The sequence below is a fragment of the Dendrobium catenatum genome, unplaced genomic scaffold, assembly GCF_001605985.2.
Source record: "Dendrobium catenatum unplaced genomic scaffold, ASM160598v2 fragScaff_scaffold_373, whole genome shotgun sequence".
Lineage (NCBI taxonomy): Eukaryota > Viridiplantae > Streptophyta > Magnoliopsida > Asparagales > Orchidaceae > Dendrobium > Dendrobium catenatum.
In genome coordinates this window covers 197788-225049 of record NW_021318835.1, presented here as the reverse complement: position 1 = coordinate 225049, position 27262 = coordinate 197788, and the positions used below count along the sequence as shown (strand labels likewise).

Genomic DNA, 27262 nt, shown 5'->3' with positions numbered 1-27262 from the left:
CAGAGAACTCTGCATAATAAGCATGCACAAAAACCTATTGGCAATGATTTATCTACAACATAAGGGCTTGGATATGCTTTATAGTTATGTCTCACACGAGCAGCATCCTACCACTATCTTGAATACCCCTGACGTTTGCATCTTACGTATGCAACCTCCTACAGTATAACATACAAGTAGGGACCATCGGAACCTGAAAATCAAGCTGAATATTTAATAGTAGATCTGAAAGAAGCTCCAAAAAAATTCGAAGAAGGTTGTCAGGTTACTGTGGATGAGCTCAAGAAGATAAATTTGGGTATTGAAAAAGATCCAAAGCCAACCTTTATTAGTGCGAATCTTATGCATGATAAAACAAAAGAGACAAAAAAACTTCTTCTCGAGTATAAAGATTGTTTCGTGTGGAACTACACTGAAATGTCTGGTTTATCACTAGATGTGGCAGTGCATAAGCTCTCCATCAATGCGAAAATACTGTCTGTCAAACAGGCCCCCGGGCAAATGCAACTTGAGATCGAAGAGCAAGTTGTTGAAACTAAAAAGCTTATTGAGGTTGGATTTATATAAGAAGAAAACTATGCGGACTGGATTGCGAATATTTTCCTACTAAAGAAGAAAAATGGTCAAATTCACATATGCATTGACTATCGGGACCTAAACAAAGCATGCCCGAAGGATGATTTTTCCCTCCCTAATGTAGAACTTATGGTCGATAACACGTCAAACCACGATATATTTTCATTCATGGATGGATCATTGGGTTATAATCAGATTAAGATGGACCAAGACGATGAAAAACACACTGCCTTTCAAACTCCTATAGGCATATACTGCTACAAGGTTTTGTCGTTTGAATTGAAAAATGTTGCGGCCACCTATCAAAGGACGATGACCCACATTTTTTATGATCTTATCCAAAGCATGTGGAATGTTATGTTAACGATCTAGTTGTAAAAAGCAAAGATCAACTTGAGCATGTGAATGATCTCAAAATTATATTTGAAAGGATTCGCAAATGTAATCTAAAATTGAATCCTCTTAAATGCGCTTTTTGTGTGTCGTCCGGAAAAATTTCTTGGATTTATTGTACGCAACGGAGGGATCGAAATTGATTCTGATAAAATTCAAGCGATAGTGGAAATGCCACATCCGAAAACCCTAAGATAACTTCGTTCATTACAGGGAAGATTGACATATATTCGAAGATTTATATCTAATCTTTTAGGTACATTTCAAACCTTTGCACAGTTGATGAAGAAAAATACTCCTTTCGTGTGGGATGATGTTTGTCAGGAGGCATTTAATAGCATAAAGCAATATTTGTTGAATTCTCCAATTCTTGTTGTTCCTATTCCAGGTAAAACCCTAATTTTGTATACAACAGCCTTGGAGGAATCACTAGGAGCATTGTAGGCACATGATAATGCCGATGGCAAAGAAAATGTCATTTACTATATTAGTCGTCGACTAATAGGGGCTGAATCAAAATAAATCCAGTCAAACCACCTAAACTTTCAATAGTTCAGGTGGGCATCTTAGCTTCTAGGATTAAGTTGTAAGACCCGCCATTTGAGCTACTTCCAAGCGAAGCAGTAAGACCCTTGTGTTAGGGAATTGCTAAGTGAACGACCCTAAATCCAATAACTCAAAGCTCGGGCAACCTTGTTTATAAGAATTAGGTTCTAAGACTCACCACCCGACAACATCTAATAGAAGCCATAAGGACGACCTTTGATGGAAATATTTAGGTAATAATATAACCCTATACCTCTCATCCGGGCATCTTAGTTTATAAGGACTAGGTTGTAAGACCCACTATACGTGCTACTTAGTTTATAGGGCTAGGTTGTAAGACCTGTCGTTAGGCAACTTCTAAGAAAGCCATATGACTTATCCAACCAAAAATCTTTGGGTTACTTCTAATACAAGCCATAAGACCCCACTCATATCCAAGATCTTCGGGCCACCTCTAATAGAGGTCGTAAGTCCCATTATTAGGGCTACTTTCAAATGGAAGTCGTAAGCTCCTACCCAAATCTAAACAAATTAACAGACACCTCCTAATTGGATCCGTAAGCCCCAAACTAAACAAATTAACGGACAACTTCTACGGTATCCATAAGTTCCAACCCAAACTAAACTATATTAAAATCCACACATCTCCACTTCAGTTTATTCGGGATCCCTGAGAGGAGACAACCTATGGATGCTAATCAGATTCTATGGACACTACAATAAATGGTTGTTAGTGTTGGTTGACTGAACCCACGGTATGCCTGGGACGACAAAACCATGTGATCTTGATCGAGTGTACCTTTACACCCCCCCTAAAAAAAAAAAAAACTAAGTCTAAAACTCTGTTGTACATTCTCACACTCCTTGCACGAAGCTAGATTTATATCATCCTTAATCAAGTGTTCTTTTAATGCATTAGGAGGGGTAATTAATTATGAGGGTTTGCACTCATAGAAAGCATAACCCATATCTAAATAAACCCTGACACTATTTTCAGGAGAAATCTGGTTAAATGTTAAACTCAATCTACCTCTTGAAAAAATTAAAGGAAACGCGTAAGTTCGTAAGAGCAAGGTTCACGCCTGTTTTTTAAAGATTTTTCCCGAGCGAACAATAAGGTGGTTCTTTAGGAGAGGGATATTGTTACGGAGCCAACCAGAACAGCCCAGGAGGGGCCGGTCCAGTTCTACAGGAGGCGGGCTAAACCGCCTCCTTGAATTAAAATGCCCAGCATGTGGGACCCCCTTGTGGCGGCAACAGGAGAGAGAGAGAGAATGGGGCGGCTAGTGCATAAAGAGAGATTTTTTAAATTGGTTTATGTTAGGAAGCTTTTTATTAAGAAGATTTGTATTTAAAGATGAAGGGATGCTAGGGTTAGGGCATGCAAAATTTTGGTTTCTTTTGGAATCTCTTTAGTGCCTTGAGCTCTAGGCTTCTTGTCTGGAGATTGGGAGAGAATGATCCTCCTCTCAAATTGAGGATCAATTGTATCTTTGTTTCGTTCTTGATTCGCTTTGCTTTCTATAAGACTATCAATCGTTTTGATTGCTTTTCCACCCAAATTTCTTCTGTTTTCTCGCTGTTTTACTGATTATTGTTAGGTTTGCTTGCGAACTCAAGTATTTCGCATTAGGGTTACTTGCGAACTCAAGTATTTCCTATCAATATCCTGGACCCTAAGGCGTTGTATGTCAACTACATATATAGTTTTCTTTTTAAAACATCATATGATAGATTTTGGTGAGCACACTCGATGAAAAACACAAAACAATTGTCAAAAAATAGTTAAATGCAAATGAGAAGCTGAAGAGCGTAAAAAAATAAATTACCCGTTTGTAGTTGGCTGTGAAATACTGCCCAGGTTGTTCATTGTTTCCCTCATTTGTTTCTTTATGTAACACAAATTAGTCTGCATTGTAGTGATCATGTCATTTATCCGTTTAATTGCAGCAAAATTCTCGGGTGCCCCAATTTGGAAAGTGGGGAAATGATGGCAGTGTTCTATATACTCAGTATTTTGAGAATGCCTGGAAGGGAAAGAATGCAACAAAGCTGATCAATCCAAATGATCACCTTCAAAACCCAGAAGCATTTCACCAGGATGATCCTCTCATACCCTATGATGCACCAACACTTCTCCTCAAACATGCGTGCAATGTCCGACACCGTATCAAAACAAGGCATCTTAAAATATTTATCTTTTTTGCACGACTAGATATATACATGTGAACTTATGAAAAACTATGAGATTTGTTCAGGGAAGTAAAACTACAAAGTGAAATAAACCAGAAATAGAAAACGAAGTGGGTCGGGTTCGGGTCCTAAAAACCAGCCCATTTGCAATACCGAGTCGGGTTCTGGTTGACCCGGGAACTCGGAATGACCCGGAAACCCAGGTACCCCGCTACCCCGCCCCACTGCTCCGCACAATTGCCAACTGTCGCGTCGCCGACACCGCTCCGCTCCCGCTAGCACCGCTGCACCGCCCCTAAACCCTAAACGGGTCAGGTTCGGGTCCGAAAAATCGACCCATTCGCAAAAACGGGTCGGGTTGACTCGAACCCAAATAGTATCGGGTCATTCCGGGTTCGACCCAAACCTAACCCGTGACCCGAAATTGACACCCTTAATTAATATTACAATTAATTATTAATTAATTAAACATAAAATTAATAAAATATCAAAAAAATATTTTATCTTAAAACTTTTTATAGGATTTAAAGATTTTTTTTATTTGGTAAGATTTAGGCTAAATTATGTTTAAATACTGCTCAAATCTATTAATGTCTGTTGTTGTAGTATTTAAAGTTTTTATTTTTACTGTTTGATAGGATATTTATGCTTAAATTTTGCTCAAATCAATGTATTATTTGTTATTTAATAATATTTTGCATGTACCTAAGATCTTTAGTACAGAGTTATTGACAGAAAAGATGATGTTTGTATACATGCAACAGTTTTTTATTCATGTTTTTAGATCATCGGAGTTGGGTTTGTTTGAAAAGCGATTAAGACTCACTAGACTCGCTAGAGTAGGTCTATTCAAATCTGAAGCATGTAGAAAAATTATGTAGGATAATTCAAATCATTTGTAGCATGCATCTTCATCCTTTTAAATGGTAATCCCTCCATGAGATTTCATCTGGGATAACCAATCACTGGAAACAAGTTACTTTGTTATGCATTTTGTTTAAAGTTTTTGCATGATATTATAATATTGAGATATGCATATTATCTTTGGAATGAAGCTTACAACTTTTTTTTGCCCTCCACGAAATTTTACAAGTTTCGATTCTGACATTAATAGTTTAAATCATGAGACAAACTGGGTTTGTCTTCGTTATTTTTGATCGAGGTTCAAAGCTGAAGTAGATCCATAGCCTTACTCTAACTTGCAACTAAGATTGAACCTAATAATTTTTTTTTTTCTGTGTGCGTCATAGGAAATTACTCTCTTTGTTGTGTTCTTGAGGAGAAAATATGGGGAATTTTGATATAACCATAATTCTCCAAGACGCTGAGATTTATTTATATTTGATAATATATTTTCTATGGTCATAAACATCCAATCTTTAATTAACCCTATGTTAGGAGAGCCCTTAGTAAATTATATTTCTTTTAGCTTTCAAACACTTGCGCTTATGATGATGACGTTCTTAAATATGTATGTCTTGGTCAAGGTTGTCAACATGTAAAGTGCAATGCGATGCACAAAAGGGATATTTTCACTTTGAAGCATGAAACACACTTTTTCATTAATTGAAGCATATATGATGCAGGACTACTTAGATGCTAACGTTATGGTTTCATTTGAGCATTGCACAACTATTGAATTAGAATAATTTCAGGACAAAATTATAAGCAATTTTCAAACGACGATTAAGACAAATGAAACGATCCATTGCGTAGGCGAAATCACATGCTCCGAATTTGAACTATCAAGATAATTGAGGAAATAAAAACAGTACCGACTAGTAGTTTTCAAATTAAATCCTTAATCTAACAACGAGACGTAGGATGCATAGAAGATTACACTCAAGTCCTACAAATGACTAAGTTTGGCAAGAGCAATTTGAAGGAGCTTTCGTGATTACAATCTAACCAATTGAGAATTTAGATTTTAGCAGACTTTGAGTGCAAGTGAAGAAGGAAAAAACCTTTGCTCAAGGAGATACGGAGATCTTCCACTTGACATCAGCAATCTCGATCCTTGTTGTAGAGAAAGAAGTTTCTCTAATAAGGGGCTAAGGTTCTTCTTCCATAGGTTGGCATCAACACCTGAATTTAAGCTCAGATTTTGTTCCAGAAATCTGAGAAAATTCTCATATTTTTTTTTTTTGTATGCACGTGAGGTACTTGGGAGAAGAGGACTCAAGGCAATTCACTGGCTTGGCCTAAGGAGAGGAAATGAGCTGTTGATGAGAGGGGAGGATTGGCCAGGTAACGCAAGTCCAGGAAATAGGAGGGGGGCAGGATGATCCACCGTATTCAATTCCCTGGCTTAGAGAGGGAGAATGGCGGTGGGAGAGAAAGGGGAGAGAGAGGCGGCAAGCAGGGTAGGGAGTGGCGGGACTGCAGTAATGGGGAAATTTGATTTCCTGAAATCAAATGCTGACTTTAGGAAATAAATCAGGATTTAGGCGGAGAGAAAGTTTCGGCCAAGGGCTGAGATTGGATGCTTTCAATTATTTCCAAAGTAAGCTGTAGGAGTTAGGAAATAATTTGAAATTGGCATTGATGGGAGAAGGCAGGGAGGCCGGCGGTTATGCAAGGCTGGGGATTTGATTGATGCTAGCAAATAAAGACTTCCTAATTTTAAGTTCTAGGATTAGGAAAGTTTTAAATTAAATCCTCATGAATGAAATTACTCACATGGATTTTATTTAGCACTTTCCTAAAACAGAGTCGCAATATTAGGAAACAATTTGAAATTCAAATATTTAGAATTCAAATTTAAGAATATTCCATCATACATCAAATCCAAAATAGGAAACAAATCAAAGGGGAAAAGGAAAAGAGATGGACGGCTACAAGTGATTATGGCCGGCGGCTTAATGAGCTATGGTGGCGGCAAGGTGGAAGTTCTCGGGTAAAGGGGGACCGTGAGGTTTGGGAGAGGGGAAATGGTCAGGTGAAAGGGCCGGCGGTGAGAACGGATGGTGGGGAAGTTCGTCGATGAGGTGTTGATAAGATAAAGACGGTAAAACCACGAACCCGGCCGTCTCCAAGGTTGGTGGGTGGTGCGCTTATCTCCCTCTCCAAGGGGTCTCTCCAAAGCTCTCCAAGAACTCTCAAAACTCACAAACACAAGTGTAGGAAGAAAATTTTTTTTATCATCATTCATTCATTAGCTCAAAACAAAGGAAATGAGGCTATAAATAGCGGGGTACAAAGACTCAAGAAAATAAAAGACCAACTTGCCCTTTGGGCTTACATGCGACCAGAAAGTTAAACTCAAGAGTTTTTAATGCCTACCTTCAAGAAATTTTAGTTTGAATAGTAGAACAAGAGTTCGTAAGTCTCTCATCCAATGCCTTAAAAAGAGGAGAAAAAGCTAAAGGTATAAAATAAAGTGCAAAAAGAATACTTCATTTTGAAATGGAGAGTTGAGTCCACGTGAGATCATTATCATCTCTTGTTATTCATATGGGCTTCTCCTTCATTCTGTGTTACTTGGTGTTCACATGAAGATTGGCTACCAATTTGCGAGTCATTGCATAAAGTTAGTCATTCTCATAAGTCGGGGTACGATCAAATGCCTTGTTGTTGACTCCCTTTAATTCATCATGGGGGTACGATCAAATGCCTTGTTGTCGACTCCCTTCAATTCATCATGGGTGCTTCGTCTACTTTTGACTTTTGTAATATAATTATATATATATATATATATAAGTTTGCATGCATTTTGTGTTGAGATTCTTTCATGCACTTAACTCATATTGAACTTATTGGGGATTGAGCCTCAGTACTCACTACTCAGGTTAGGCCATTGTTAGGAATAAATATAAATGCATGATAGGTAATTATGTCTGTTATATTTTTTTTATGACTATTAGATTATTATTAAGTTATTAGTTGGTCATTAGGTTTCCTTTTATGATATACATAATCTTCCTTAGGAAGAATTGGGGCATGCAACCAAGATATAGTATAAATTGGGCTTTGGACAGCATCACCTGCCCTCCTTAACCTCTCACAAATTTATCTGGAGTTATGGTCATCATATAGCTTCCAAATCCCTTGGCCCCCCTCAACTATCTAGATTTGTAGGCATGCTTTTACGTTGTTTATCAATAATTTATTTGCTTAATGTGTAATTTCTATTTGTGTTTGTAGTGATGATGCTTTCATTGACCTAGCCTCAATTCGGGTGCTTCGCACCAAACCACTTGCTCATGGCAGCACCAAACCACTAGTTGCAATCACATATCTTCACCTCCCTCTTCCAAATCCCCATTTCCCATGGGATACCCATATCCTATTTTGTCTCCATCTAGTGACCAGATCTCTGTCTTCCCATCCAAGAATATTCTATATCATGTGAACTACCGTCGCATAATCAATCTCTCCGTCCCCTACACTTGTTAAAACCATAACCCCAAATCGTCACAGGTTCGTAACCTGAAGTTGTTGATATGTTCTTCTTGATACAACACCCGCCACCAATAAATTTGCAAATTTTCATATACGTCATTCCAAATTGTAGTTTCCACTTGATTCTTTTAATTGATGGATCTCTAACCATCTCCTTGACATCCTTCTCTCATAAAGAGTGTTTGGTTTCATGACCTTTCTAGATCCGCCATTCCAAGCCACAATTCCGCCTTCACAATGGCAATTATTGTTGCCTTTACCTGATATCACCATTATTTGCTCGACCTTGATGGCAAGTTTGTTGCGAAGAGGTGGGTAATATTAAGAATAAATATAAATTGGTGATCTAGTAGGTATCAGTTAATTAGTTCTATAAGATTATTATTGTGTTATTAGTGGGTCGTTTGGCTTCCTTCTCTTTTAGGGAGTAGTGGGTAGCAACCATGATGCAGAAGAAATGGGGCTTTGGCTAACCAAAAAACTAAAAATAAAAAAACCAAGAAACCCCGCAAAAAAAAAACAAAAAAAAAACTTTTTACTGTGGCCCACACTTCTCCCTTCTCACTATTTGTAGTTTTAGGTAAGTTTTAAGTTTCCTAATTGTCTTGTATTTTCCATAATTTTTTTAGGTTTAATGTATAATGTCTTGTTTGGATTCATAATAGCTATTTTGTATACTTCATTGTTTTGTTTGTAATTAACATCTTCTTTTATTGTAAAATTTTATTAAGCTGACTCTTATTTGTTTAAAAGACATGTAATATGACATTTATGCTGCATATAAAACAGTTGTTTTATGTATGGTTACTGCAAAGTATACATTTCTAGAAGCACCAAGTGAAAGCATGGAAAGTTTATCACTATTACTCTTATTAACTTCGCTTATATTTGAGGTCATTCCAACATTTCTTTTTTCCTTCAAATTGGCCATAGCATAATTTTACTAAGCAAAGAAACTAGAGCAAAAACTCTCGCTTTACCCATTCCAATAGTTTAAACTAATTTAGAACCTTGTACTTCATACAAAAAGGCAAAAAAAAAAAAAAAAAAACTTCCTTTTAAACTTGGTATTCAAATATGTTTGTCACATCAGAATTCCATTTTTTAGAATCTTTGATGCTATTTGAGCTTTCTGTCAATGGAAATCCGATCTTTATCTCCTTATTGTTATTACTTCAGGATGTGTGCTGCTTCTGTTTCAAGAAGTGAAGGTTATTTTCCGGATTAAAGATTTATTTTTTGTTTGTAAATATCTGGAAGAAGATCCGGCTAGTGCTTATTGTTCCTTTGTTGGAAAAGTTCATTCTTTTCCCAGCTATGTGCTCAACAACTAGAGTGTGGTTGCCTACAAGTGAAACTTTATAACTTGCTACATTAGATCAATATAATTCGAATTCCTAAAATTTACTTGTCAGTTGGAAAGGAAAACATCAAAGACTTACGCTTTCATCGCCAAAGAATGTTTCCCACTAAAATGCAAGAGGCAATTAAGTGAGATAGAAAAGTAGTTGCAGATTCAATGTTGTAGCAAGTTGCTGGAAATGTCAGTGTGGTTTTGAAGAGGTTGGTAGTTCCATCGGTTGTATTATTTACATTTCAGATCTTTTTGTTTTGTTTTGTTTTTTAGAAGTGTTCTATGATTGAACTTACAGCCAAAAATGACTTCTAGTGAAGTTCTTTCTATTTCTGAATGTGAGATTTTGCACTACGATGATGCTATTTCAGTGTGTAGGGATGAGTGTGTAAGTAGTCATCAGCATAATGGTAGAGGCCTAAAAATGGATAAATTATCCCGTACCAACTTTGAACGGGAAGAACTGTCCGGGCATGTGAGTGTTCACACTGTGTACACATTGTCTCAAATTTTTGTACACACTGTGCACAGTGTGCACACTCATATAATCATACGGTTTTTTCGTACGGACTCCGCACTGAATAATTTCTCTTAAAAACGACACCCTATGTTAAAGGCATTTATTTGAAACAATTATTTGATAATAATAATCAAAGTGGTTTTATAGTTTGAAATGATTGTTTTTAATGTGAGTGGGTCGAAGGCAAATTGTAGTCTGGATATTTTAGTAGTAATAAACACTTATTCAACATTATATGTTAGTGGTTTGGGGCAATTTTTATTAAAAAAAAAATTGAATCTCATTGGTGAGAGTATTTATTTTTACATCAATATGTTTTTCACCTATTTGATGTAATATATGATTAAATTCAATATTGATGTATCATAATTTTCTACGTTAACTTATATTCTTTATATTCAATATTGAGATTTTCTTGGGTGTTATAAAATTTATAGCATTAGAAAGAGAGCTTATTATATTAGGATTAAATGGGAATTAAATACACTTAAAATAAGAGCAGTTTATAGGAGAGTCTTTTACATGGGAAAGTCAAAATAAATAAATCGTGTAGTATTAGCCATATATTATAAATTATGCATTTTTTGATAGAATATTTTACGGTTTTTTTTCTATAAATTTAAGAGTTTAAAATTTAAAACATAAAAGAATTTTTTAAATTTTTAGAAATAAAACTAAATAATTATATTTATATAATTTTATTATTTTATTATAAATATCTTAAGTCACTGTCAGAATTCATTAAAGTTTTTAATCTACATATTCCCTTGGTTAACAAAGGAGAAATTAGAGAGAAAAGTGAGCAGATTGAAAATAGAAGTTAAGATTTGAAGGATGTAGAACGATTTTTATCTGTCGATTTTGTTGGGAGATATGTTCGTCTCGTTGTAAGGAATCATTTCTCTATTTATGATTTCTGATTTGAATAATTTTTATATATTTTGTGTTTTATGGATTTAAATTTAGTCAAAACTTGTAAAAGTTTTGATGCCTTGATTTTTAGCAAAATATTTTCGCATAACTTTTGATATGTTATCAATACCACTTTTTCAATCGTTTTGAGCATTTCTTTGAAAATTTTCATTGAGTGATTTTAGTAATGATTTTTACCAGTTCATAAATTTATTTTGACATCTAAAAATAGTGCTTTAGTTCAACTAAAGCTTTATATTATTGTCATGCGTGATTTCTGATAATTTGGTTAATTTTTGAAAAAATATATATCTTCTTAGTATATTTTTCTGTTACTTACAAAAATGACATTTTAACACTTTCTGAATTAAGTCTAATTATGCTCTATTTATTATAATGTATTAGAAATGAATATAAGTATGTGGTTGAGTAATTACTTTCTGTTATTATTTACTAGTTTATTGTCACTATCCGGATTTATTATTATTGTATTTGTTTATTGTTATTTCCAATGGTTTTATTGACAACATTATACTAATATTGAGCATGTGACATACTAAGCACATGATATGGTGAGCATGTGATTAAGATATTAATTTGAAATTGATATCAAATAATTGGATAGCATGTATACATCATTATAGGATTTTACTAAATTAATATGATTCCGACAGTCTTTACTGATGCTTTGGTTTTATCGCTTTATATGATTTATTTACGATTCATAGTATTGATACAATAACTACTTTATCAATTCGACATATGTACTGATTTACTGGTTTATGCATCATATTACTTTACTGGCTTTTATAATGTATTATTTTATTGGCTATAGACTAATGTTTATGCATGTACATTTTACTATTTTTACATCGCTTCATGATCATATGACTACTTCTATTTTGAACCTGCATATTACTTCTTTATCGTGCTTCTTGTCAGTTGTAGGATCATATGAATTTGATAGGCTTTTTTTTGCTCATTATACATGGTTAAATGATTTTAGGTTATGGAAGATGATAGCGGGTGTATGAGAATGATCAGATCATGATTCTTTAGGTTTACTATTTTTTTTTTTAATCTTTTAGCTATTCTTTTATACTCAAGACTGATTATGATATATCATATTTATTGTATTTGAATTTAGAATAAGAATACATATGTATTTTAATGTTTTGATTACTAATTTTGTTTTAGTATATTAATAAAAGAGAAATAAATAGCTCTGATATTAATTTAAAAAAACAAAAAGAATAATTCTTCAAAATTTTGATCTTGAGGCATTACACATCTAACCATCGTTGCTCACAAACTATGGTTCTTTTGACTACCATCGCCCGCCGACTACGATCCTTCCAACGTTCGTTGTCATCGACTACGGTCCCTTCAAACCGCGTCGCTTGCCGACCACGCCCCCTTCGACCACGTCGTCCACCGGCTATGGTCCCTCCGACCTCCATCACCTGCCAACTGCGATCCCTCCGACCTCTTTCACTGGTCAACTACGATCCCTCTGACTTTAGTCGCCCGCAATAACTACCCCTCCAACCACTAATGATATGCATGCTCATTTTAAATATAAAACATTTCTATTAAAAAAAATTCATTTTGAACATGATTATCAATATTAAGCATATATCAAATCTTTATCCTTTCTATAAATAATAAAATCATCATGATAGGCAACATATAAATTATAAATTGCTCTTGATTTAATTTGTCATATTTTAAATTAGTTTATTACTTATTTAAATTTCTCATATATTTTTAAGTTATATGTTCTCTTTTTCTCTTTCTAAATTTACTACGAATTTCAATTAAAAATTCAAAACTTAATGGATAATATTTTAAATATATTATTATAATTTATTTGCCATTAATTTTTTTTGCTTATAATTTATTTACAATCCAAAAAAATATGGGTTTAGTATGTAACTACTTTATACTAATTAAATAAAAATTAATTAAAAAAGATAATAAAATAGTCACATAGAAGCTTTTTTGCAATTATATAACATAAATAAATATCAATAAACTTATTCATTCAAATTGAAAAGTGAGAAGGGATTGTGTTTAATTAGTTTGAAAAAAATCAAAAAGCTTAAAACCAAACATAAATATTTATTTGAATAAGAAACATAAATAATCAAATTTCTTAATTTATTTATCTTATTAAAATTATGACATAAAATTATCTTGAATATGATATTTATATATTCTCTCACAAAAAATAAAACTAAAAAATTAATTATACTTTTTCTATAAACAAGCAATGAAATGAGCTTTAAGCTAATTATTATCTCTAAGTGAAATTATTTGAAAGTATGATATCTTTTAAGACTTAGGTTTCGTTTGGAATGGGCCGGGAGGCTTTTTTATTGCTTCTTAAAGTAATTTTTTAGTAAAAATTTAAAATTTATTTTAAGAAGTACAAAAAAAAACTATCACAACTAAAATCTTAAACTCATAAAAAGTACTTAGGTAACTTTCTGGCTCCCTTCTTCTGCCAAATCCCATAAATCCGCCGAACCGAGGGATTTTGTAAATCCGGGATTTACCCGCCTGGATTTAGGCTTTGTTTGTTTGAGCGTTTTTTTGCCTTCTCCGTTTTCGGAAACCGAGGATTTTTTTTTGTGTTGTTTGGTTCGTCAAATCATGTTCCAAGTAACCCTTTTTTTTCTGCAGTTTTGAGAAAGCTTTTTATATGTACTTCTCCGTTAGAAAACTGCATTTTCTGAACTAATATTTTTTAAAAGCAAAAAAAAAAAAACAAACGAAGCTTAAAGGTCGCACTGAAACCGCTTGGCTGGATTTAGCGTAAATCCGACTTAAATCCCGCTGTAAATCCGATACCAGACAGCCTAGAAGAGTAAATCGTCCAGTTCCTCTTTCCTGTCTTTCACATATAAGAAGAAATTGGGAGCAAGGATTTGGGCACAATTCGTCTACAATGATCGTTGTGAACACGCCGAGGCCGAGCCAGGAGCTTGCCTTCACCAACTACGCCTACTGCTCCACCGGAGATTTACGGAAGTTTGCAATCCCTGGATCCAGCCTTGCTCAGGTTATCATTGGAGATTCTGTCGTTCTTACCCTTGTATATCCTTCATCTGACCTTTTATACATTCAGATCCTTCATTTTTTTGGTTGGTTTCCTTAATTTTTCTTTAAATTTATTCGATTGCTGGTTTAATCTGTTTAAGATTCATTATGTTTTTTTGTGTTAATCCTTAATAAATTCATACTAGCCATGGTAACATTATGGATGGTCAAATTGCTCTGAATGCTGTTCAGCGTCGGAACACAAAAGTCTCTGTTGGGGATCAAATATCTGTTATCACGTGAGGCTTTTTTTTTTTCTCTACATCTTGTTTTCATTTGGCTGTTTTTTCTTAGCATTGCGTGTACCTCTGTGTTCTTTTTTAACATTGTGAGATATGGTACAGATTTTTTCCACCAGCTAGTTTTTTTCTGGCATTGCTTAATCTTGAGCTGGATTATGTTAAAGCAAAAGACAATAGAAATGAAGAGGTGTGTGCATATAAACAACATAAATGCCAAAGAGTAACTTATGATTTTTTTTTGTATTGCCAATGCTAAATGAATGAATTTCATTCTTTGATGCTGACTATGATGTTTCTATTGCAGTTAGATGCTGTTGTTCTTGCACAACATCTTCATAAGAAGTATAATAATCAGGTTAAACAATCATATTCCTTTCTATTGTGTTCATATTATCCTTTTCTAAATTCCTGTATTGATGATCATGGGTTCTGAACTTTAAGATATAGATTTTGACAAAAAAGTAAATATTACATTGAAGTTATATTGGAGGAGTGTAATCATAGTTTTTTTTCCATCTTTTAACCTTGCCAGTTTTTTACCACATCAAAATTATTTTTTTCTAAGTTATGATAAACTCTCTCTCACACATGTGCACGCATGCAATTTTCTAATTTTGTACACGCATAGAGATGTGTACGAAGCTCTGGTGTTATTTGTTTTGCTGCCTTTATGAATCCATCCCATGATAAAAATATAACATAAGGGCAGATTATTTATATTTTTACCATTTATGTTAGCTTACAATTTGGTTTGGATTTTTTAAAAATTAAGAGGCGATTTTTCCAAAGTGAATACATATTTTTAGGCAAATATTTTGATATGATGGAGACACTAGAGTATTGTATAAGTAAATATATAAGCTTAGGCATTAGATATATAAATGCATAAGAGTTATGTGGTATGCATGTAAATCCTACAAAATTTAATTATTGGTTATCTATGTCAAAAACAATTATTATAGTTCATTAGGCATTAGACATGTATCTCTCTTTTTGAACCTCCTATCTCAACTTAAACCCAAGGTTGGAAAAGGAAGATATGATTGCATTGCTCTTTCTTTCTCTACTAGCAAGACATCGTGCCACTATGAGGTTATATAGGTTCCCAAACCCTGATGTAACCAAAAATGCATTTCTCCGTTCCATTCTTTCAAATTGTTTTGTAGCTCCAGGAATTTGAAGGCAACATGTTGAAAATAATAGCTATTATATAATGAAGTCATTATAGTGGATTTCCTAGATACATTTAACTAAGGAATATAGTTGAAGTGCATAAAATGATAATCTTTCCATTAAATATTTTTGGCTAAATGATTAACTTAAAATTCCATCGCATGCAAGCTTTAAATTTTGCTAAGTAAACTATCTTAAATAAATTTAATTAAACCAATTTATTTTGTAACATATGTAGCCTTGCAATAATCTACATTTAACAAGTGTTGTTAAAGTTGATTTAAGTGTTTTCTTAGGTTTTTTTTATTGAGATAAGGTAAGGCCACAACGCTTCTCACATCTCTTATGTATGTGCCATAATAAAATGTGTTTATGGGCGTGCCATGCAACACTACCATTGCGAAGTCCCAAGTCCTAGATGAGATAAGTGGAGGATTGCATTAGGTAGTCGAAAACCAACATAAAACTTGTTGAATAATTATGACATGAATCTTTTAATATAATGTGTTAATGCTAGGACGTTCCCCGGAAGTGATGCATTGTATAGCCTGAATACAACGAGAAGTGTGCAAGGGCTGCTGCATCGCGCCCAGATGTAATGTTAAATAGGCAAAGGGTTTCTACATTATGGACGAATGTGAGCAAAGAAGCTAGTACATGAAACTAAAATTAGGTTAGGATCGTAGAATGTAGATTCATTTATAGACAAATTAATTAATAAAATTAATTGATATTATGATTCATAGGAAGATACATTCTATGCATTCAGAAAATTAAATAAGTGGGAGAGAAGACTAAGAAAATTGATAGTTTACGGTTTAAACTTTGGTATTATGGTATGAGTCATACTAGAAATGGTATATGTGTGATTATAAATAAGAGTTTGAAATATAATATTATAAAAAATGATAGAATTGTATATAGAATTATAGTTTTAAAAATTAATGTTGATGATAAGATTATTAATATTATAAATGCTTATATTCCTCAAATAAGTTTGGATATATGATTAAAATTAAAACTTTTGAATGACTTAGAATATTATTAATATAAAAGATACCTCATGAAGAAAGAATTTTTATTGGAGGAAATTTAAATGGACATGTTGGTAGCTATGACGCACCGACACGGACACGGCGACACGGACACGACACGGACACGGGACATGACATTTTTTAAAAAATATAGAACACGGGTGCGGCGTGGACACGTCATAATAAAGTTTTAAAATAATATACATAAATTAATGTGACATTATATTAAACATGACAAACAATAATAAATTTGTCATGATAACTTGTTTAGCTTATAACATAAAGATGTTTAATACAAAATGTCTAGTACAACCACAAAAATATAACCAAAAAATTATTTTGTATAACATGAAAGTTCAACTACTCAATAGAGGGAATGATAGAATTAGATTCGGAGGGTGGTCTTTGGCCTTCAATATCATCATCATTGAATATCATTGCTTCCAACTATGGTTCATCTAAAAAAATATTTGCAACCTCCAATAATCTCATATCATCAAGGCACTCGAACCCATCTCTAGCAACATCCCACATCTTGTTATCACCTGTCATATAAAGTGGGATTTTCCTTGATATAAGACGAAGATTTGTATGCACATAAACTAAATCTTCAGCTCGTTGTGGAGTTATTTTATTCCTTTTTATTGATTGAATAAAAGAGGATGTGCTCCAATTTCTCTCACAACAGGAAGAGGATGATACTTGACCAAGAAGTTTTAAGTGCCGACGCTCCATGAATTAACCACCACATTTTTGGATCTATCCTTCATCTATCAATCAAAGATTCTTGATCACAAAAATCCTCTACATATCCAAAGAACTTTGCAAGTTTTATATTAATTTTTTTTCTCTCCTCATTAGGGAAATATCGTTTCAAGCATATCTTTCTCATATTTGAAACTTCTAGATCTTTTTGTGGTGAGACACGTTGAGGATCTTCTAGAAGCCATTCTTTATTTGAATACCTTCAAATAATACAAAGCATATAAAATACAAAGCATATAAAATTATATGTTCATTAACTAAAAAATTTTAATTAATTTAAAATATGAATATGAATGTACCTTGGATTTAATAAATGAGCTAAACAATATAGTGGTTATTGCTTTTGCTCTTATCCTCTAGAATGATATAGACAATACTTCAAAAACTTGAGTCTTCTTCATGTGACTTTCTTTCATTTCTGTAAATAATTTTTTTCACTTTTGCTAACATAGAATCCCAAATCTCATAAATCAATTATAGGCATGATTTATCATTGTCAGCCTCTCTCAACATATCATAGATTGGATCAGTGAAAGCCAAAATGTAGTCTACATTATCCCACCACAAATCATCTAAGATCTTTTCTTTAATATACCTTGCCTTCCCAACATCATCTTCTCGATAGCAAGACCACTTCTTACTAATCACCATAGATTGAAGAGCATTTTTAATTTGCTTGAATCTTCTCAACATGATTATTACAAAGGCAAAACGAGTTTCAACAACAACTAACATTCTCAAGTGGGAGAAGTCATTAAACATTAAAAGTCTCATCAAATGATTCATAATAAAATTTCTGATCAGAACAGCATCATCTGCAGCCATTGTTATCCAATGACATTCATCCAAGGTTTAAAATTGCATAATTAAGCCTCGAGGAACACAGAATAGCGTAAGTGAGAAATTAAGGGTTTTAGCAGGATAATAATAGCAATATTCTATCTTACAATAAAAACATCTAAATGATATATGAAAATAGTGGAAAGTAACAAAATACAACAACAACAATAACATCAAGCCTTTATCCCACTATGTGGGGTCGGCTACATGAATCTTTTTTCTCCATTGTGTCCTATTAAAAGTCAAATTCTCGTTTAGATCTAATAAAGAAAGGTCATTCATAATATTTTCTAACCATGTCTTTTTAGGTCTACCCCTACTTTTCTTAACATAAGTCAAATATAATACCTCTACTCCTAACCGGGTCATCGGAATGCCGCTGTTTTATGTGACCAAACCATCTAAGGTGAATCTCTCTAATCTTATCTTCTATTGGAGCTACGCCAACCTTTCCACGTATATGCTCATTTCGTATCCTATCTCTAAGGGTAAAGCCACTCATCCACCTAAGCATCCTCATCTCTGCCACACTTAACTTAGTATTATGCTTCTCTTTTAATGGCCAACATTCGGCACCATAAAGCATTGCAGGCCTCACTACCATCTTATAACAAAATAGATGTAATAAAATATGTCTCAAAGTACAAAATCACAAAATATTAGTTCAACAAAACTCCGAAATTATAAAGAACAGAAAATGCAATCATATCCCATCACTAAATGGGTCTTCAAGGGAATATTCTTCTTCAATTGTATCTATGAATGTCATATCATCATCATCTTCAATATGACTCACTTTTCTCTTTCCTATTCAATAAGAGAAAAGATCATTATCATGTTAATTGCTCACTTGATATAAATATAATGCTATATCATATAAGAAGTTGTGGAATACTTTTACTTGATTGTTGTGCTGCAGAGCTAGTGGATGTGTGTGGTGTGGTACTAGTGGATGTGCCAACTTGATCTGCTTCGCCCCTCAAGACATCCACACTTAGATCTTCTAGCTGTAAGACATCCACACTTAGATCTTCTAGTTGTAAGTATGATAATGGCAAATCTGTCTCATATTCTAGCTGTATGCACTGACATTATCAGTCACTACCTGGACAACCAATTGTTCCTCAATCTCCTCAATAATCCCATCAAGTAAATTGAAAATGAATGTAGCATTTTTCACCTCATCTGAAGCTTCAACTGATCGTAAAAACACCGTGCCGTAGGGATTGTTGACAAGGATGTTAATCAAGCTCCTGCTCTTCATGTCAAACCATTCATCTCACATAATGGTAACACCAGTCTCAATCCATGTTCTTTTAATCTCATCAATGCTCCGCTCTGTGTTCTGCAGCTCCTCCTAGAAGGCGGCCGGACGCTTCAAGTTCACCGGAGAGAGGCGGCGCCGACGGGAGAGGCGGCGGGACTGGAGGCCGACCGTGCGGGATCCTCTGTTTCGCGAACTGCGACTTGCAAGAGGGGAGCTTTCGGGAAATGCCTGGAGCCGAACGGGTGGTAGGGAAAAAAAGGCTCATTTTAAGTAGGTGGGGTCATTTGGATGAGGCGTACGCCTCACCCATAATTGTGCAATTGAGGCGCGCCTCACACAAGGTGAGGCGTACGCCTCTTCCAGGATCCAAATTGCGTGCACCTCGAGGCGCTTTTGGGCAGAATTGCGCAAAGGCGCGCCTCTTGTTGCGCAATTTTAAACATAGCATTCAGCATAAATGATTTCATTTGCCTCTGTATTCTTTGCTGCACAAATATTTTTAGTGCAAGATTTAAAATGTGCACAATACAGGGTGTCCAGAATATATGGGAATAAGTTTGCTCAACTAATAATCCTGCAGCTCTGCATAATGGTGCATTATCTGTAATAACCTGCACAATATTTGAAGGTCCAATCATGACTATCACCTCTTTAATCAAATTGGCAATAAAAAAATTATCTTTGTATTCTCTTTCACAATTCACAACTTTAATAAACATAGGGTAATTCTCTGCAACGGCCATAAAATTTATGAGTGGTTTTCTTTGAGAATCTGTCCAACCATCACACACCAAACTAACACATTTTTCTTTCCACACTCCTTTTGTTGGTTCAAGCAATATCTCAATGTGTGCTCTTTCTCTTTCCAATAATTTCGATCTTAATGCATTGTAACCAGGTGGAACATATCCTGCAAGGTTGTTGTTACATGCAAAACTGAATGCATTTTTATAGTAAGGATTTCTTGCAAGGTTGAAAGGTAAGCCCGCTGAAAAAAACATCCTTGCTACTTCACCATTCAATTCCTCTCGCTGCTACAAGCTGAAAGCCTTCTCTAAAGGACTACTGACAACTCCTTTTCTTCTCTTTGTTTCATGTCATTCACCTCTAAATGATAAAGAATGATCAACTCTAACATATGAGGAAGAAGCGTGGGACGAACCATGGGTAGATGGCAAAGGTATCTCCTTAGAAAGTGCCCTTTTGATCCTACATTTAACTTCATCAACTTGTCTGCTCATTTCAATCAACTGTGAAGCAGTAATGTTGGGACACATTTTAATTCCATGGCCAGCTATCTTAAGTAGATGTGCTTTCACGCTAGAATATGATCCTTTGTAGGTGCCACCACAATAATTGTATTTGAATGACACATTCCCTCCTTCAAATGTTTTACCTAATTTGGTAACATGAAGCCATAAAGGCTTATCAGTTTCTACAGATTGTTCTTTTGAACCTTCGCCTAATCCACTCCCACCAGCCGTAGAGCTCATTTTACTTTAAAATGCACTGGTAAAATGGAAGTAATAAAGGCTTAATAGATGTCTGAAACTCATTTCAATAAAAACATAAAGCTCTCTCACAATAAAGCAAAAGCAAGAACTAGGATGACTTTCATACTAAAATTTGAACACTTTGATTACATCAACAATAAACAATGCCATATTAGTTAACCCATTCAAAGAAAAAGATAGAAACCCCAATATAAAGAAATTTGATAACATTTGGTTGACTTTAAATAAGGCAAACCAAATGGTTAATATTAGTTAACCCATTCAATATACGGGGCAGGGTATGCCAAGTAAAATCAACCATGCAATGTAGCTTGCAATCAGCAAACATGCTAGCTTCTCACATGGTATGGGTAATTGAAAAATTAATGCAGGATAACACTTTTTATATTCCCTAATCAAATAAAAATTCTTAGCCTTGTGAATCATTCCAATTTCAACATAATGAATAAGGAGCATAACATCAAGATTAACCCAATAATTAATAATGCCTAAAGTATAACAAAGATTGATAACATAATTAAGACCATGAAGCTTAGCTAAAATAGCTTAGGTAGCTGAAAAGAGGCTAGTAAAAAGACAAACCACTTTATCCTTATAATCCTTAATCAACCCACCAACACTAGCAAGTAGCAACTGACCCATCAAAAGACCCATTAGTTTTTAATTTAAATCAACCCTGATTATGTTTCCTCTAACTAGCAATCCTTTCCTTATTATATTTAGAGGAAGGCTAATCAAGGATACCAAAGTCAGCAACCACATAACTATAACATATAAAATAACCAACATTCATTTAATTAGCTGTATAGAATTATAGGATTTTTTATTATATATTAGCATTAATACGCATAGCATTCATGTTAATACCCTCATGCTAAGACTAATTACTACATCGCAAAAACAAAGAGAGTAGGGTTGCAACTTGTAAACTCTCTACCATTCTTTTGTTCTTGTCAACCAAAACCAAAACCAAAAAAAAAAAACCTACAATCTACAACCTAGGGTTTGGTTTAGGTAAAAACAAGAAAAATCGCACAACATGCTCTTGTGAACACAAATCCATATGATAAATGAGAAAAAAATGAGAGAAAGGATGAATGGAAAAAAAAATTGAAATCTAACTTACAGAAAATTTTTTAGGGCCGATGGTTGCTCGCGAGTGCGTCGGTGCGCGGAAGAACCTCGACGGCTGCTCGCGAGTGCGGCGACGGTGTGGGAAGAACCTCGACAGTGCGCGGGTGCGGTGCGAGTGCTCGCAAGTCACGTGAAAACTCTACTCCTTCGCTCGAATGGAAGCAAACAGCGGAAATGCAGGATTAGGGCGGAATAGGGAGTGAACCGGTGCTTCAGTTTTTTTTTTATTTAAAATATGAAATAGCCGGACACGCGTGTCCGGCTTAAGTTTTTTTAAAAGAAACCTGGACACGCTTAGACCGTGTCGAACACGTGTCCCCGCCGTGTCGGGCGCATGTCCGTGTCCGACACTGCGCTGCCTCTTAAAACGGAGTGTCGGTGCATCATAGGTTGGTAGTATTTATGGTGACTTTGGATTTGTAGCGACTAATGAAGGTGATATGACTATATTTGATTTTGCTCTAGCTTATGATTTTGTTATTTCTAATACTTTATTTAAGAAAAGAGATGAGTATGTCATCACTTATAAGAATGGATATAGTAAAACTCTTGTTGATTATTTTCTTGTAAGAAAAATAGATTGTTTAGATGGTAAAGATTGTAAAGTTATTTCGAATGAAAGTTTATGTATCCAACAACGCTTATTAGTTTTGAACTTTAAAATAAAGAGGTAGAGCATTAAAAATATAGTATATCGTTGTTCTAAGATTAGTTTGTGTCATTTAAAGAACTCAAACAAAAATTATCTTTGAGAGCAATATTTATCATCTTAAGATTTTTTCGGTACATGAGGAAGCTAATGTTATGTGGGAAATAGTATCTTGTAATATTAAGAAACATGCAAAGGATTTGCTTGGAGCATCAAAAGGAAGTGCTTCTAATGTTAAAAATAATTGATGTTGGAATCAAAATGTGCAAGATAAGATCAAAAATAAGAAGCTCTGTTATAAAAATTGGTAAATATATAAAATTGTTCGTAATCAGTCTAAGAAAGCATTCTGCGATGCAAAGACTTTAGCTTTTAATGATTTATATTATAGATTAGATACTAAAGAGGACGAAAGATATATGTATAAACTAACCAAACAAAGAGATAGGCTTTAAAAAAATAAAGTGTGGGAAAATTGTTGGACCTGATGATATTCCAATAGAGGAGTGGAAATGCTTAGGAGATGAATGAATTTCTTGGCTTACTAAACTTTTTAATATTATTTTGAAGATTTAAAAGATGCCAAATGTGGAGAATGAGTGTGTTGATTTCTATATTTAAGAATAAAGGTGATGCACATGATTGTGCAAATTATAGAGGAATTAAGTTGATGTGTCATACTTTAAAACAATAGACTCATATCTTTTTGCTTTAGTAATGAATGTTCTTATTTGCAAGAGGATATTCCCTGGTATATGTTTTTTGCTGACAACATTATTCTTGTTGATATGACCTAAAGAGGGAGTTGAAGGTAAATTTGAATTATAGAGGTCACCCTTAGAGTCTAAAGTTTATCATATGACTATATGAGTAGATCTAAAATTGAATACATGGAGTGTAATTTTAGTAGTAATAGATCTAGTGGGTGGTTTGTGAGTTTGAGCAATCAAATCATTAATAAGAGTACATGTTTTAGATATCTTGGGTCTATTGTTTAGAGTGATGGTGAAATAGATGAGGATATTATTAGTAGAATTCAAGTTAGATGGATGAAGTGGAGGAATGCATCAGGCTTGTTGTTCGATAGAAAAATACCACTCAAACTTAAGGGAAAATTCTATAAAATGGTGGTTAGACCTGCAATGCTTTATGACGCAGAATGTTGGCCATTAAAAGAGAAGCATAATATTAAGATAAGTTTTGTAGAGATGAGGATGCTCAGGTGGATGAGCGATTTTACTCTTAGAGACAGGATATGAAATGAGCATATATGTGAAAAAATTCTAGTAGCTCCAGTGGCAGATAAGATTAGAGAGAGTCGCCTTAGATGGTTTGGTCACATAAAATGGCGGCCTTCCGATGATCCGGTTAGGAGAGTAGATGTATTAGATTTAACCTATAATAAGAAAGGTAGAGGTAGACCTAAAAATACTTGATTAGAAAATATTAGAAATGACTTTTTTTATTAGATCTAAATGAGATTTTAACTTTTAACCGGACACAATGGAGAAAAAGAATTCATGTAGCCGACCCTACGGAGTGGGATAAAGGCTTGATGTTGTTGTAATTGGATGGTTGTGTCATTCCTCAGAACATTGGGTAATAAATTGAGCAGTCTTGATGGAATAGACACTGCTAATATTTCTCTCTCATAGGATGAGTTTTCTTTTCTTTATGAGAATTTGATATGAGTCGATGTAAAAAAGAGCTTCAACTATTGGAGAAATAAGGACACGTACTAGAAAACAAGTTAATTCCAAGGGAAATTGCATAATTTAAGTTACATAGTGGTAAATCTTTAGGATATTAAGATGAGTGTGAGGATATACACTAAGAACATTGGGTAATAAATTGAGCGGCCTTGATGGAATAGACACTGCTAATATTTCACTCTCATAAGATGGGTTTTCTTTTCACTATGAGAATTTGATATGAGTCGATTTAAAAAAGAGCTTTAACTATTGGAGAAATAATGACACGCACTAGAAAACAAGTTAATCCCAAGGGAAATTGTAGAATTTAAGTTACGTAGTGGTAAAACTTTAGGATTAAGATGAGTGTGAGGATATACACTAAGAGATTGTATCAATTACAAAAAAGAGTGCAAATTATAAGGAGATTGACTAGATAAGTCAAGAGATTGGTTCATCCTAGACTATGCATGAAATAAACTAAAGTAGTTTGTTTTTATTTTTTGAGATAATCTATCTACAAAAAATTTTGAACTTAGAATACAGAAATTTTTAGATTCATAAATTTTTCCTATGAATGTTATGCTTAACTCATCATACTCTTAAAAAATAATCAACAACAACAACAACAACATCAAGCCTTTATCCCACTACGTGGGGTCGGCTACATGAATCCTTTTGCTCCATTGTGTCTTATTAAAAGTCAAATTCTCATTTAAATCTAATAAAGAAAGGTCATTCCTAATATTTTCTAACCAAGTATTTTTAGGTCTACCCCTACCTTTTCTTAACATAAGTCAAATCTAATACCTCTACTCTCCTAATCGGGTCATCGGAAGGCCGCCGTTTTATGTGACCAAACCATCTAAGGCGACTCTCTCTAATCTCTTATCTTCTACCTAGAACGTACTCCAACCTTTTCACGTATATGCTCATTTCGTATCCTATCTCTAAGGGTAAAGCCACTCATCTACCTCAGCATCCTCATCTCCTGCCACACTTAACTTATTATATTGCTTCTCTTTTAATGGCCAACATTCGGCACCATAAAGCATTGCAGGCCTCACTACCATCTTTATAGAATTTTCCCTTAAGTTTGAGGGGGATATTCTTATCACATAACAAGCCCGATGCATTCCTCCACTTCAAACATCCAACTTGAATTCTGCGTCGATAATATCCGCATCTATTTCACCATCACTCTACCATAGAAAATATCTAAAACGTGTGTACTCTTATTAATGACTTGATCGCCCAAAGCTACAATCCCCTCACTAGATATATATGACTACTAAAAATTACACTCCATATATTCTGTTTTAGTTCTAACTCAGCGAAAACTTTTAGCCGCTAAGGTTGACTTCCATAATTCAAGTTTACCCTTCAACTCCCTCTCTATTCTTATCAACAAGAAGCAATATCATCAGCAAAAAGCAATCACCAAGGTACATTCTCTTGCAAAAATGTCTAGTGAGAACATCATGACTAAAGCAAAAAGATATGGGCTTAAAGCTGATCCTTGATGTAACCCAACCGAAATAGGAAAATACTTGGTCCAATCCACCTTGTGTTTGAACAACAAGTAATAGCTCCTGCATAACATATCTTTAATGATTTGAATATAAGCATTATTGACTGCCTTTTCAAGAACTCTCCATAGCACTTTCTCTTGGAACTTTATCATATGCTTCTTTTTAAATCAATAAAATCATATTGTAGATCATCCTTATTTTCCCTATATTTCTCCATCAAACCTCTTAATAAATGTATGGCTTCCATAGTCGACCTACTCGGCATGAATCGAAATTGATTTTGAGAAACATCAGTACTCACAACCGCAGCCTATGCTCCATAACTCTTTCCCATAGTCTTAAAGTATGAAACATTAACTTAATACCTCTATAATTCGCACAATCTGTGCATCATCTTAATTCTAAAAATAGGAATTAACACACTCATTCTCCACTCATCTGGCATCTTTTTAGTCTTCAAAATAATATTAAAAAGTTTAGTAAGCATGAAATTTCTTCATCTCCTAAGCATTTCCATACCTCTATTGGGGAATATCATCAGGTCCAACAGGTTTTCCACCTCATTTATTTTAAAAGTGCCTCTAACTGCGTTTTACTGCATACTGATGCATAAAAACAGTAAATCTTATTTATGCATTAAGGGTGCTAATATCACTATAGTCAATCTTATTATCACAATCTTCATATAAAAAATTTAGAAAATATCTATCCATCTTGTTGAATATCATCTTCAGAAAAATATTTTTTGATCTTCACTCCTTAATACACTTCACTTGAACTAAATCCTTACTACTACTATCTTATATATAAATCTTTCTCCCTCTTTAGTTAATCTATATATTATAATCACTAAAAGCTAATGTCTTTGCATCGCATATTGCTTTCTTAGCATCCTTACGAGCCACTTTATATATTTCCCATTCAGAATTTTTAAAATTAAACCAATTTTTATAACAAAACTTCTTATTTTTAATATTTCTTGCACGTTTGGATTCCACCACCAACTATTTTTAATATTAGGAGCTTTTCCCTTTGATACTCAAGAACATCTTTTGCAATATTCTTAATAACTAGCCACTTTTTTCCCACATAGCAATAGCATCCTCATGCACTGACAAAATCTTAAGATCTAAAATCTTATTCTCAAAAATATTTTGTTAATATTCTTTAAATGCCCCGCTAATCTTAGAAAATCGTTTTACTTTATTTTTTATTTTATGCCCCTTTATCTTAAAGTCCACAAACTAATAATCGATGTTGGGTACATAAATTTTCACTCGCGAATAACTTTACAATCTTTCAATCTAAACGATTTAATTTTCTAATAAGAAATAGTCAATCGGGTTGAACTATATCCATTTTTATAGTGATAAGATGTTTATTCCTTTTCTTAAATAAAGTATTAACAATTAAAAAATCATAAG

General features: G+C 34.0%; 1 protein-coding gene and 1 long non-coding RNA gene across 12 annotated transcripts in view; both read left to right on the top strand.

Annotated features, from left to right (window-relative positions):
* LOC110097823 overlaps positions 1 to 9817 on the top strand; it is a 36621-nt gene extending 26804 nt beyond the window's left edge. Inside the window, exon 2 of the long non-coding RNA XR_002303264.2 lies at positions 9289 to 9817. This is a non-coding gene — a long non-coding RNA (uncharacterized LOC110097823). The remainder of the gene's footprint in view (positions 1 to 9288) is intronic.
* A 3907-nt stretch (positions 9818 to 13724) lies between these two features.
* Positions 13725 to 27262, top strand: part of LOC110097816 (vesicle-fusing ATPase) — a 41669-nt gene continuing 28131 nt past the window's right edge. For 5 of the 11 annotated variants that reach the window (XR_003700382.1, XM_028693872.1, XM_028693869.1 and 2 more), the window contains exons 1-4: positions 13726 to 13994; positions 14141 to 14236; positions 14342 to 14426; positions 14544 to 14594. Coding sequence is in view for 8 of the 11 variants with exons in the window: in XM_028693872.1 (XP_028549705.1) it covers positions 13846 to 13994; positions 14141 to 14236; positions 14342 to 14426; positions 14544 to 14594 (381 nt within the window). In the remaining 3 variants the exon portion in view is untranslated. Of the gene's footprint in view, positions 14042 to 14140; positions 14237 to 14341; positions 14427 to 14543; positions 14595 to 27262 lie in introns of all 11 variants that reach the window. The other 6 variants (XR_003700383.1, XM_028693871.1, XM_028693865.1 and 3 more) reach the window with 5 other exon arrangements.